Raw genomic sequence first — 14,780 nt, forward strand, 5'->3', positions numbered from 1 at the left:
TCAGGAAATCTTCAAGCCTTCCTATCCCTTCCACAAATTAGTACCCTTTGCTGGAGTACCCAAAGTAACTACAAAAAATGGCTACACCAAGGCTACTGATGCTTATTTCAGCTACATGTACATGTGAAATAAAATCTGAATCTATCCAAAATATACCTGTTTCTATCCTCAAACATTTCTAAAAATAAACAATAATGATCAGACTGTCATTATTATTAAGAGTGTAAAGGTTTAGCTGATATAAAAGGTACACACAAAGTTTTAGGGAAAATGGTGTACAACTTTAGCAGGAATTACATAGACAAGATATGTGTACATGAAAATCCATTATTACACTAAGTAACTGAACGGGAGTATATATAATTGTCAAGGTAATTACCCAATTATAATGTAACTTCAGCATGCACAAGTACAGATGATAGGGAAGATGTATGCTAAGTTGCATGCAAATTGGTTCAGTACTTTAAGAAGAGTTCTATGGACAAAATCTCAAAACATGGAAAAGCACTATTATTCAAAGTCCTACAAAACAGAGGTTATTATAAAAATAATTACCTGATTGCCATTAAGCTTAATCATGCACAAGTCCAGATGAAAAGCAAAACATATTGTTTCGTCAAAAATTGGTAATTTGGGAGGAGGTTCATGGACAAAATCGTGTCTACACAGACAAGGGGATTCCAACAGAACGCTAGTAGACAAGCGCTTTGAGGGGCAGAAATAATGAGCTTTGAAAATCACAGGGCCCCTGTCAATCTAACGAGGTAATGGGAGACTTTGCACGCCTGTTTCTCATCCTTGCCGCTAGATAGCACGACGTGTATGGGTCCCAGCAACAGCTCCCTCTTGCTTTTGAGGCAGTGATGTATGGCTGTTGTTGAACAATACAAAAAAGAAACAACCCCAAAAAACTTGAGGAATTCACTACATCACAGCTCACAACAAAACTACGGAAGTGGGGAGCAAAGCTGATTGGCAGAAAAGTGAGATCTGGTAGAGAGGTAATTAAGCGTATCTTACTGGTTTTTTTAAACACGCGTGCTGTGTAAAGAGACCCTTTTAAACTCGACCATTTTGTCACTGTAGTTCCACGTAACGCTGTCATCGTTTCACTTCGTTACGGTTAAGATATGAATTTAACGACCACCGATAATTTATATCTACCAATGTTGTGAGAAAGCAGTTTGTTCGACTAAAGCCTGTACGGACGGATAATGTGTCGTCTGCATATGTGCACAACCTAATCAAATTAATGACCAGTATTTAAAAAGTTTGTGACAGCAGAGCAAAAGGGCAATGGTCACGCTGAAGGCAATGGACTCCTTTTTTGCGATAATATTTGTTTTCAACAATATATATATGCTTTATTTTGCTGTCTTAAACCAAAGCCTAAAACATAATCATGATAATTTCCTCAAAGTATTACATGTCCTGCAGTAAAGATATCCTACCTTTGTAAAATCCGCAGTAGTTTCCGACTTTTGACAGGATAGGTCTCGTGAATTTTGGAATAAGCAGGGTGGTTCCCCTTGTCCACCAAGGCACCGTATGCAGCATGGTTTTCTGGCAGGCGTAACAACGAACGCCAGATAAACATTCTGAAACAAATAACAGCAGGGCTTAATTCGCACAAAAGACACATATTCACTTGGAAACCTCTACTGGCAAAATATTGTGACTTAAATATTTCAACAAATATGAAATCCTCTGGCTCAGTTGTTCTTCCCGCCATAATGCTGGCTGCCGTCATATATGTGAAATATTCTTGAGTACAGCGTAAAACACAAATCAAATAAATAAGCAGTATGAAATATGAAATTTATAGCTACCTGCAAAACATGACTATCATGACCACATGGATTGCCTTTCAGGTATTCCACAATAACAAACTAGGAATTTTGTTCACTTTGCCAGACACAACAGGGTGGACATCATGAGTTAAAAAATACCAGCAGTATACCAGTATATTGTAACAATGTTCACCATTCTAAAATTTAAATAATGGGCAAAGGTTCAATGAAGGTTAACATCTGATCAATTTCACATTATTTAGTAAGAAAAATGTGAGGGTTAACAGTGTTTTACCACTAACAGAGATTTGAAGACATGGTTGCAACGTTTAGCGAGAAATACATGAGGTATGGTAAATGACACATTCGTTACTGTTGTTTACTTCTGACTGGCCTGAGTTTCTCTACCCTCCATCACAGCTCTGGACGCTAATCTGCTCTATGTGGGATCTAGTCACTGCCAGTCACATGTAGGGGTGCACATCTCATGACCAGTATGAGATACAATAAAGGTAGTCTGGTATGCAGTTGTAGTTTTTCAGTGGATAAGTCGGTCAATGAAATTTCATCTTATTAATCAAAATTTCATGTGATTTATATAACAAGTGGAATGTTGAAAAATTTATATCACTGATAAGGACAAATTACGGGACAAATGTAATGAATTCCTTATGATAAAACTGAGGGGGATTGAGGAAAGCATGAACTATTGAGGATAAGAGCACAGACTGACAGCTCAGTGAAGCATGAGCTTGTTGATTACATTTGTGAACTGTCCATATCATCCCGACCTCCCCTAATGCTCTCGTGCAGTGCCCAGTAAGTAAGAATCACAATCAATGCAATGAATCATGGGATACACTTAGCAAATCTGAGGGCGAAACTTTAGGTTATTAAGCGTATATCACAAATGAAAATTATGATTTGTGTTTTGACATACCTAAGGCCAAGTATGGCAAAAAAAACCTACATAAAATTTCTAGCAAACACCAAGAGCTGCCTGCTTCACCAAAATACATGAATGTGTACTTGATGAACACATAGCTGAAGTTTTGTGAAATGATGCCCTGCTAAAGTTGGCAAATTGCTACCACATGCAGCAGCTAACGTATAATATAATGTATCACATTGCTGTAGTGAACGTGACAGACAAGGCACTAGTGACTGTACCTATACTTCACAGGGTATTCCCCGTATCCTTTGAGGATAGCAAATAGCCTGTCCACATCAAGTCCCTCTGGTATGTCTGTTGTCTGAAACAGAGAGACACCTATGTAACTATAACACAGCATTGTGCATATTATAACACATAAAATGTAAGTAATAATAAGTAAATAAAAAGATATAATGTACAAAAGAAAAGATCTAAAGATCTTGACGTTTGTAACTTCCAGCTTAAAGGATATATGAAAGGTACAGTAACCAGAAAACCAAAAGTACAGTTTTAAAGCGACAGGGTCTCCGAAATATTAGGTAGTTTTGCATTATTACAGAATAACAAGAGTGTCAGGTATTTTTCTCAAGAATTAAAACTTAGAAGCTTTAAATTAATGCCAATCCCAGCATTGTATGTTAAAGGATTAGTGCCCAGGTTTAGATTCTTGTCCTAAGTACAAACATTATACCCTGTTTAACAGTATGTTACCAGGAGGGCCTCTGAGAAACGTAATTATGACTTTAAATCCACCAAAAACAATAGATTTACAACTCTAGTTGATCTCCAGGCGGTCTCCTGGCAAAGCTCAGCGGGTGACGTCATAGATGGCCAACCCAAGTCTAACTGGCCTATATAACCTGGGAATTTGTATCAAAATGCATTAATTTAAGCTCATAGTGGATTACACAGAAGTTCCAATTTATGACACTGACATCTCTGGTCAGACTTCAGATTCCAAACGAATAATTTGATCTTTGCACAGGCATTTCAAACTACACTGGCAATACCAACTCGTGAGCTTCATCCTACTGGTAGTTTCATCGTGTGCTACACTGTAAGTCTACATCAGATTTTATTATTTACTATTCTTTTCTTCTGTCCACTTCATTCTATTCCCCAAGTGAATTTACTTCAAAAAATGGGTTTGCGGGAATTAATTTTTGTGCATTTAATCAAGGCAATACTGAAAAAAAAAAAAAAAATTCTTACAACTGTTTAATTTTCTTAGTTAAGTTATAGCTGGAATTACTCAAACATGTCAAACAGGTATTATGAAAGGTGGCTTTAATCCTCTTTTGTCCTCTAATCTGGATCACAGATTAAAACAATTGGGGATGGGTCATCACTATGTAAAATTGCTTCCGCACCGACCCTGAGCAGTATTAAATGAGATGTCACCTGTTTACGAGTAATTTTAATCAACCAGTATTTCAACCCCAGTCATTAATTTTGATTTATGCAGTCAAATGATTACTTTTGGACTGTTTTCAGTTTTAATCGTCCTCTGTAGCTGGTCAGAAACGGCAAACATTGCCTTATCTGTTAAACGGCCATTGCGTTGTTGTACACACTTGACAACTTGTTAGAAGCTCACCCATTGGTGTACAGGAGAGACACAGCCAATGGGATAGCGTGTATCAAAGCGACATTCATAAGAAGCCAGCACGTGCTGGTATCTACTTTTCTTTCACTTTACCGGCATATTGAAGACTGATCAAACAAATGACGAATGAACTCAAGCTTATTCTAAACCCACTATCACCAGAGTTAATATATATATATATATTTAAAGCCTTATTTTTCCTCCCTGCTTTAAAGATTTAGCTGCCCGCCAGGATTTCTTATCCCAACTCTTTCCAGTCAGACAAAGACTTGGTTGTGTGTGGTAGGTATAAAACCCTTGTGTCATGAATCCATGCTTTCTTAAGGGCCGAATCGTCTGGAAACTTGAAAAGACTAACTTCAGGGTTCTTAGACGACCTATTTTTACAACCGTATGCAGAATAGCAAACCTCTTCATAGAGAAATTTGATATGCTTCTTGTAACTTGTGTGGCTTTCTAAGACCGACCTAATGGCAAAGATCTGACAGCTCATAAAGGTTGGACTTCCAGTGGAGACTACCGAGTGTTGGCGCAAAAAATGCATAAACCCAGCCTCGTTATCTAGTGATTTTACTGCCATATTATTCACACAAAATTTAACAATATATTCAGGGGTAGATGCTTATGAATAAATAACCAATCTGGACACAAATCCTTTACGAGAAAGTTTAAAAATAACAAAAAAAAACTGAAAACTGAAAAGCCTGCCAAAATATTTAAATGAGGCGCTGTCAATTCAGTGGAAATGGAGCATGCGCAAAGTGCTTGGTAAACTTCATATGTAAACAAACATGACTGATTACACGCGTATAATTTTAGACGGGCTTACGGCTCACTTGTGCCAGGATCAGCCAAAAAGGTGTATAAAAACAAAAAAGAGCTCAACAGGTTGACAAGAAAGTCTAGAGTTGTAATTCGTGGTCAATGTGTATATCATCAGTAGAATACTTAGATGGAGCAATATCGATCGAGTAGGAAAGATAACAAGATCACACTCTCCCTGTTTCTGTCACCCACTCGTATCTCGCTCGACATGTTTGTTTTGACCAGAACTTTCCCAACGCTGCGCATGTGCCACGTACAGGCTACATACTCAATGAGTATTTTTTTTTTGCAACCTGAGTCATTTAGTGTATGAATGAATTTTAAAATTTTGTTAAGACGTCACAATCAGAACTTGTTTAAAAATCCAAATTTGGGGCGGCCATGTGGCTTTAAGGAAAAATAAAGAAAGATATGCCTAAAAATTGAAGAAAAAGAAATTAAAGGCCTATATGTTTTATTAGCCCTGTATTTTGTGCACGTTTTCCGTCAATGGCTTCACTGATGAACATATGATGAATGCAGGACCAGTTTAGCCCACCCATTTATGCTCCAACTCGACCAAGGTTGTTCTGACAGCTATCATCTGTCACGTCACCACAGCAGGCTTCTTAATTTCTGAACCGATTGCTGGGCCCTTACATAAACTGTCGTTTCAACCCATTTTCACGCTCCCAGAAGAAAGCCAAGAACTTTTTTTTGTAGTTATGGATGTTAGGCCACATTATGTAGTACTTATTAAGAAATAAAAAGCATTTCATGTATATTTTACTCAGAAAAAGTTTTTTTTTTACTTGTTGTTTTCGAAAAAGTTAAGAGAATACTTTACTTGGTTATTAAAATGTTGTTTTTTTATCATTACTAAAGAAATTTAAGGTTTGAATGCAAAATTTTACAGAGAAACATCATTTACATTAGCCTAATTAAACTACTGAACTGATAAAATACTGACCACCAGTACTACTGGTGATCTACTTTTATCTTTGTAGAGAAAACAAAACATTATGGCTCTCTGAAAGAAAGGTTGCTGGAGAGAGGTTTTTTTTTTTTTTTACCTCAGAGTTATCTCCCTCTTGACTAGCTGACACAGACTTCATCTTCCTGACAGAACAGCGTGACCTCGCACTGGGAGTCTCACTGCTTTTTGTGGACACGGTCTCTGACATCTTGTTAGACTCAACCACTTTCACCAGGGGAGGGGGAGGCTACCAAAGACATAACATCCTGATTTTCCAAATAATAAACAAGTGGAGTGGACTAGTCCAAATTAGGCTCGTGGTTTGTAGACTACCAAATCACAACACGATTAAAGCATTCACGGTGATGTATTGAACCATTTTGAGGTGTTAAATCCAGTTGTGTTGTCAATATATAAGAAAAAGCTATCCAATGGTAAATGTCATTCAATTCAACATTGCTATATTTACATACATTAATATTTTACAGTAATATCGTTATACTGGATTTATATTTTGTGGGTATGGCAAAGCTTCTAGAGGCATTTATTGTCAACTATACAAAATATGTTTCATCTGTCTGGGCTATTCAATGAACTAGCCTGTCTCAAAAACAGGAGGTAGCTGACCAATGCAAACATGCATTGGCCAGGACTGAAGTTTTTACTTATGTCATTCAGATGAGTCCACCTACCCTGTTAAGTTCCTGATAAAGCCCACAGGCACTGTATACGTGTAGATTGCCTTCGGTCATCACACAGACGATGTGTCGCCCGTTGGGGCTGATGGTCATGTGACTGACTCTCTGCTGCTGGCTGCCGACATCAAACAACAGTTTACAGGAGACGATGCTGATGAAACGCACAATACCATCCTGACATACCACTCCCAGGATCTGCCGTGAGGGTAACAAAACACAGAAAAATGTCAACGATAAGGGAAATGTGACAAATGTGAGTTTTACTCAAAGCTTTGACATTTCACATTTGGCCACAATTTTTGACTTTTAAACAAGGTTAAAAGCCAATATCAGGAAATCCCTAACAAGTATTTTAAACAGGGTCTATACCAAATTATGCAAATGCAGCATTATTCAAAGAATACATGCAATTTTAGTTTCTTTGCCAATGCAGATCTCATAATTTGGTGTAAACAATTCTTCAGAGTCTGCAAAGCAGCATAAAAAGCAGCCAAACATTTTCTGTTATTTGCATGAAATTAAATTGTTTCCTTTTCTTATTTGCATTGTAGAAAACAGTCTACAGCTTTTATGAAATCTCTTTTCTTCCTCCATTTCCATTTATCCATGGTGGATAGTTCATCAGGGAGAATTAAAAATATCCACGTATCAACCCAAGTCATATGTTCATCAATGTACATATACGCTTGAGGTTTTATGTCGTACTGTGTTTCTCGTGGCGAGGTGGGTCTGTGCCGCCAAAGTGCTGCCACCACTAAAGTATCATCCCAAAGACAGACATGACGCCTTACCTAGTGACATTATACTGAAACCAGGCCAACCATTCCTGTTTACTTGCTCTAACCTTCAGTGCTCAAATGCCATTTTTTAAGTCTTTGGTATGACCTGATTTAGAGGCGGACATTTTTGACTATTGGGCAACTGAAGCGGTTCTCTTGCATCAATCAAACCGAATGACACAGTTCACCACTACACAAAAATGTGTATTATATCATGCTACCTTGTCATACTGTACACAGTCTTACTCAATAAATACAGCCATATTTTGCAAAAGACAACACGCTTCATGCCATTCTCTGAACTATTTGTATCACCATGTAATCAAAACACAGATCATGACACTGCGAAGTAAATTTCATGGCACACCCAAAGGGAGTTAACTCACATTCCCAGCCCAGCACATACCTGACTGGCTCCACCATCAAAGTTCTCCGGCAGAAACTCCAGCTGTTTTACAGACATAACTTTTTTAGGCAGCTCTATGATCCGGAGTATTTGATGAGTGTCCAGATTCCAGAGATGAACGAAGCGTGACCTTCCTCCAGCCGCTAATGTCCGTCCATCTCTGAGCATACAAGCAGACGTATGGAACTATTTTGTGTGTATATATCATCTACAGCAGAGATAATCATTTATACCACGGTACATGTACCTGTATGTAGGAAATGTACAATTTGAGACTTAATTATGAGATGTTTATGAACTGATGAAACATAATATTATGTAACATTAAACAAGGTATGTTACATCTGCAATTTGGAGACAATTTCTGTCTGTGTTCATGTCCAATGGTGCAAGTGGTCTCATTACAGGCTCATCTTTGACTCAGACAGATATAAACACACAGTGACAGGAAGACTGACAGCATAAGAAATTTCAAACATATGTTTTTGTTTACAACACATGCAATTAATCACTCGGAGAAAAAATACGATAAAATGCTTGCATACCCTAACTTTTAAATACATAAAAAGAGTAATGTAATGTAATATGCTAACATGTGCAGTGATTGGCTGCCTCACTGAACAGGTTACATGTACATGTCTTCATGATAAAGTATGGATTTCTCAAAAATTTCTAACATGAAAAGCATGACATGTGAGCAAGAAAATCTACTCTTTGTTATTTACGTGATAAACCACCAGCCAGCAAACTCATTGGTCAGATGTGTATCGTTTTTCGGGAGAGCCACGTCAAAGCATGGTCGATACTGCATACCTTGTGGCAGCAAATTCCCTGTAGTTTGGGGGCTTTCCAGGAGGGGCGTGTAACTGATATTTACAGGTCAAAGTATCAGACTCCCAGGCAAAGATGGTGTCATCCTTAAAACAGGTGATGATCAAATTGCTCAGGGGGACAAAAAACACCTGGGTGAAAAGAAAACGATCATCAATAAAAACATGGGCAATGACTACACTGGTTACTGTCTTTCACCTGTTTGGTATGTAAATAATATGCTTTCAAAAGCACATAAAGGCTTTAAGCGATTCTTATGATGTCAACACTTCAGACGTCAGAAAGAACACTGAAGTGGTCCTATAATCAATCAGAATCAAGCAGAATTTATCAAGTCAAAAATGTTGAACTTATGTCTGCATATTGATTATCTCCAAAGAGAAGTGTACCTGTAGATTTATAAAAATAAAACTGTAATTTCCTGTACAGATTAAGAAGTGGCTTCAACAGAGGTGTGGTTTAACTTGAACTGAGTGAATGATTAATTAAGAGATATTCAGATATATCGAGTGGGCATAAAAAATGGGCCGTACTCTGACACTCAGTATCTCCGAAATCCTCTTACATCAGCTTCTAAAAATTTACACACTCAAAAGCCATTATGTCCTAAGTATACAGACCAAATTTCAATTTCATCCTTTAAGATTTCTGTTCATTGGACCAAAATCAAAAGAGTCTAAAACGCATGTTTCGGACATTTCAAAATGATATTCTACCTTGTTTTACTTGAAAAGGTGATCAATTCCTTGTCTGCCGCAGAGAAAACCATCTTGATTCAGCAAAACTTGTGCCTATCTGGTAGAAGGGTTTCTCTGACAGGAGAGCCAGACAATTTTCCAGACAACACTTGATTGATGCTTGTCACACAGGTGCAGCGCGCGCTCTACTCATGACACCTGACAGGTGATGCAATGTGGGTCGCAGGAACATGCTTTTTTGAGGCTATGTTTTCGATTTAACCCTGTGTACAGACTACTCAAGCTATGACCTTGAAAATTGGTCAGTATATTAACAAAATCATACTATTTGAATGTCTAAAGTTTGAAAGGGTTTGAACAAAGGATAATGGAGCAATTCAGCATCAAAGCACCGCCCATGTCTTTATATGCCCACCTGATGCCCACATTTTGTTGAGCTTTTTGATACATTTCAACCAATTCTATTCTTTTTCTGACATATTAATGCCCAACAAGGAATTTCTCAAGGAATGCCCAACACTTACGACTTAGCATACAATCAATGCAACACACATGTGCTCAAGATGCCAGCTTCCACTCACCTTAACAATACCCACATTTTCATTGATATTGAGTTTACGTTTTCTCTCAAAACGATCAAGATCCCAAAGCTGAGCAGCATCAGAAGATGAGGTCAGGGCATACCGACCAGAGGCATGAAGAGAAATATGATAAATAGCAGAATCATGTCCCTTCATCCATGCTACCAACTCTTTACTTTCTGGTGAAACGAAAAATCATAAATTAGAACTAATTAATTCAAGTATAAACAAAAGCTGAATTATACTAGTTTGTTCATGATCCACAGTATTATATCTTTACAAATCACATGACTGACTTATCAGAATAGTTTTTATGAAGAGTAAATCTTTAAGCTGTATTCACAAAGTATTTGATAATATCAAGGTGCAATTATTTTGTTATTTTTGAATCTGAAATTGCACTGCTCATGTTATTATGATAATTGAATGCCTCTTGACTGCTAAACGAAAATGAAACCTCTCTGTCAGAGCTATTTATTTATCTGTTCATTTATTTGCTTGGAGTTTTATGCCATACTAAAGAATTTTTGACACAAATTCACACATACATCATTTCACAGAAGAATAGCAGGCAAAGCCCAGGGGAAACCTGTGACCATTTAACAGCTCGAGTCCTACCTGTGTCATAACACTTCAGAGAGTAGTCTGACATGCCAGCCAGAAGCTCATTTTTCCTCCTCAGTTTGTATGCTAATGCTGTACATGGTGAACCAGTTCTTTGTACCAGAGAAAATCTACAACACAACATTAGTTGAGGTTGAAACTGCTGTAATTCTTTAACTTTTTCGCATGTTTTCAAGGTAGTAATTTAAACAATTTTGAGGGCATTTTTCTTTAGTCCTGTGAAACCCTGAAATTAGTCGACCCACCCAATGCAGTTTTGTCAAATCAAATAAAAAATCAATATTTATGCTATGTTAGTCTGTAAACTACAAATAAAAAAATATTATCTTCGCTTGTTCTATTTTAAAAGTTCCATAAAAGCTGAACCCTCTGCCTATCTTGTTGACCTTGGAGCCCTGGCCGACGACGTCATGCCAGTAACACCTGCCAGGTTTATGCATTGAAAAGCTCTGCACAGTATTGCCGAATCCATGCAGTAGGCCTACCCAGTGTGCGCTTTTCCAGAATTAGTCATGGTATAACTTAATCTATAATTACCCCTATGTGTACACCTTTTAATTAGCACCCTGAAAATCATATTAGTGAAACAGTTTTACGACAAAGTTTTGGAAAGGTACTGAAGTTGTTTTACATCCTTGAAAAGTGTGTACAGCATAGCAACCGAGTAATATGATGGCCGATTTTCGCTCACATACTGGCCAGTATAAATGACGTAAACACGCTCAAGGTTGGTTTGTACCCGTGGAAAATTTGGCATGGTGTCACAGTTCACAGTCTTTAGATTTTTATAACCAAATTGAGCTACACCGTCTGCGATGCGAGGGTCCATGCTGTCGGGGCAAGTGGATTGGGAGTTGTAGTGATGAGCTGGAAAAGTCTGTTGCTCAACACTGGTGAACATAACAATCAAGCTAATCTTTCATGTTAAATTTTTAAAAAAGAGTATCACCGGCAAACATAAATAAGGCTTAAATTATACTGAACAAAAACAGTGATTGGTAAGACATCTAAATGCCAATTTAGTTATGGGCATCAAGATATGGCATACTGTGAGGTATCATGCTCTCGGTGTACACAGTCTGAACAAGTGGGCCGCTCTGTAGCCTCGTAGATGTTGTAGGGCAAAGGCTAGCTGCTCTGTATAGTTCGTGTCACAGCCTGCTGTTTCAGACAAGCAAGTAACTAAACAACTTTTGCATTCTGGGAGTGAAAATCCTGACTTCTTTAGTTTTTCATTTGGCTTTTGAGGGATATAAGCCTTTTCTTTTAGTATAGGCATGCTAGAATAAGCAAGTGTCATACAGGTAAGAATATGATTGATCGAGTCCTCTGTAATCAAAGGCTGTTTACGATCGCAATCACAAGCAACACTTGGGCGTGGAATAATCTCGAAATTAGTTGTAAAAGTAAAGTGATTGTCTACTGTGATCTCTGTTGTACACAGAGCCATCACGCCTGCCAGCGAATGTACCGCCTTGACGTCAGAAGTTCAAAGATGGCCTTATCATAGTGAGATAGATTTTCTGACATTTGATAACCAAATTCTACCATTTTTACTCCCTTTTCAATGTTTTAAACAATATAAATGGGTTAAGGGGACATTAAACTACCTATATGCAGTTTGGAAGGCCCAGCATTGGGGTTCTATTTTAAGCTTGCTCTTTCATATGTGAAATGGATGAGGAATTAGTGTTCGTAAACCAATATGCGGTCTAAATATACTTTCATGCTAAGAGACAAGGAAACAGAGAGATTGTCAATTACAGAGTCCAATGTCAGGATTGAACCTGGACTCTCGCTTAAGAGCGCTGACACAAGTTAGGAGAGTGCAACAGCATCTAGAACCAAATTATAATCTCTGACTGTTGAATATTATCTTTCAATGACATCACGCTAATCATTTCAAGCAAAAGGGTGAACTGAAATCAAAGTTGTGTTTAACTTTATCAAGTGTGTTAAATTTGTATGTTACTTAGACACCTTTTTCCAGATTAGTAAATTCCTGCATTGAAACATTACAACCAAACCTTGCTGAAACTTGATAAAAAATTAAGCTAGCAATCTGTACCTGTTTCTGCTAAGATCAAAAACAAAAATGTTTCCCTGGTGATCCCCAGCAATAAAAGTTTCTCCTGTTGAGTCAAAGTCAGCCTGCAGAAACCTGATGTTTCTTGCTGATAAAGGGAGAGCACTGGAGATATTGTGTGTGATGCTCACCATCAACCTGTGAACAGATTCAAAATTATTATAAATACAAATTATTACTGGAGTTTGAATAGACAAAATTTGACTTATTTATTTATCTGATGGATCATCATCAGAGCTTTTAACACCATGCATACGGATTTTTAACTTAAATGACAGTGGGCAGATTTATGGGTGGAAGACTAGAAAAGATTAGACATTCAGGAGGTACCTGACAAACCTGTGGACATAAGGTGAAAAGTGTGAGGGTGGGATTCGAACACCTGACCTCAACGCTTGAGGAAATGACAGTCGATGTGAGCCAGCATCTGCGCCAGCCAAGTGATGAACATAAAAATATTATTATTTGATAATGTCATTGCTATTTTATAATGCACAGGCGTTCAAAAATAAAATATTTCTTTTCATAAGGTACAGATCAGTTTCGAAGACTGAAGAAATTGAACAAAGTCTGACACACTGCATCTTATTTGCACAAGACAAAATTCTTAATGACAAGCCAAGGCTGAGCTAGCCAGAAGATGATTTAAATATAACAACCACATAAATTCTTGAATTATGAACAAACAGAGAATATAAGAGAACTTTATAGACTAAAGGACTTGATGTCCACTTAAACTTTTTCAGGTTTGTTTCTAATTTGTTTTTGCAGTCAGCTGCTAGAATACCAATGCAAGCCAGCAGTCAGCTGCACGTGTGGGGCTCAAATGATTTGACCATGTACTGATGTACCAAGCTTAATGTTCTAGATTAAGTGACTCAGTGAGATCTGTCAGCTGTACAATTTTGTAACCTCATTCATTTGGGAACGTCTTCCTTCCTCGATGAGTTTTGCGTGCAAAATTAGGCTTCACCTGTGTGGGAAGACCTGCAAGGACATGTCACGTGACATTACAAGAGAATACGTGTTTACGTCGAATGGCAACAAAGCTTTTGTCCTGTCGATATGGAGACTCTGGCAGTGAAAACGCAAAGATTTATTACATAGTGACTGGAATCCACGAAACAAAGTTGCAGAAATGCTCATATAGGTATGATCTTGCAGTTCACATATAAATACCCCAGGTCAGTGCTCGTTATAATGCATTTCCAAAGCGTTCTGGCAGGAGGCAAGTTTTCCTGCTTCCAACCCAAGTGATGTCATCCAAGAAGTGGATGAAGCTCACCTGTTCAGTATGTTAGTACATTGTTAAATCAGGTGTCAACTTCCATCATGCAGCTAGTCAACAGTCTCCATATACTCCTATGTCTGGTAGTAGATAAGTGTCACATATATATGTACGTATATGTGTTCACCATTTGTACACCATGCTGCTTTGTACGATATATATATATATATATTTTTTTTTTTCATAACTTACCCATCATCATTTGGAATAGGTTTCCTTTGCCAGATTTTGCCTGATGTCTTTCGGCAAACGTCAAGAACTTGAAGTGACATCTTCTTCTTTTGATACAGAAGCTAGAAAATTCAATATGTCCCTGGAAATGCACTCATCTGTTGTTAACCAAACCGTGATTTGATCACTGTGAATTCATCATTGCTGCAACGTGCCAGTGCAACATTGAACAGCAACAACAACACTAAACTGACAGTTCACGGAGACCTATAAATGTCACTGATTGAGACATATCCATGAGCGACTTTATCCTTGGACCTGCATAAAACTTAATTACTTAATTATCTGACTAAAGGTAGGTCACTTCTGCACAAAATGAAAACATAAATTTGACAAAATACAACAGAATCCGTGATGTGCATGAACATGCTGTTCTCAAAATCCCGCTTCGAACATATAAAACCTGAACTTACTTTCTAGGCGGAAAACACATGATCAAACCAAAATA

General features: G+C 37.7%; 1 protein-coding gene across 2 annotated transcripts in view; it reads right to left on the bottom strand.

Annotated features, from left to right (window-relative positions):
* The window catches only part of LOC135465654 (TBC1 domain family member 31-like), a 49,935-nt gene extending 35,268 nt beyond the window's left edge, over window positions 1-14,667 (bottom strand). For both annotated transcript variants that reach the window (XM_064742947.1, XM_064742946.1), the window contains exons 1-10: window positions 14,294-14,667; window positions 12,796-12,951; window positions 10,722-10,837; window positions 10,104-10,282; window positions 8,807-8,955; window positions 7,994-8,153; window positions 6,803-7,003; window positions 6,208-6,357; window positions 2,961-3,043; window positions 1,452-1,598 (exon numbers count right to left, since the gene is read on the bottom strand). In XM_064742947.1, the coding sequence (XP_064599017.1) occupies window positions 1,452-1,598; window positions 2,961-3,043; window positions 6,208-6,357; window positions 6,803-7,003; window positions 7,994-8,153; window positions 8,807-8,955; window positions 10,104-10,282; window positions 10,722-10,837; window positions 12,796-12,951; window positions 14,294-14,373 (1,421 nt within the window). In that variant the 5' untranslated portion in view covers window positions 14,374-14,667. The remainder of the gene's footprint in view (window positions 1-1,451; window positions 1,599-2,960; window positions 3,044-6,207; window positions 6,358-6,802; window positions 7,004-7,993; window positions 8,154-8,806; window positions 8,956-10,103; window positions 10,283-10,721; window positions 10,838-12,795; window positions 12,952-14,293) is intronic.
* Window positions 14,668-14,780: the final 113 nt, after the last annotated feature.

The sequence above is a fragment of the Liolophura sinensis genome, chromosome 5 (assembly GCF_032854445.1).
Source record: "Liolophura sinensis isolate JHLJ2023 chromosome 5, CUHK_Ljap_v2, whole genome shotgun sequence".
Lineage (NCBI taxonomy): Eukaryota > Metazoa > Mollusca > Polyplacophora > Chitonida > Chitonidae > Liolophura > Liolophura sinensis.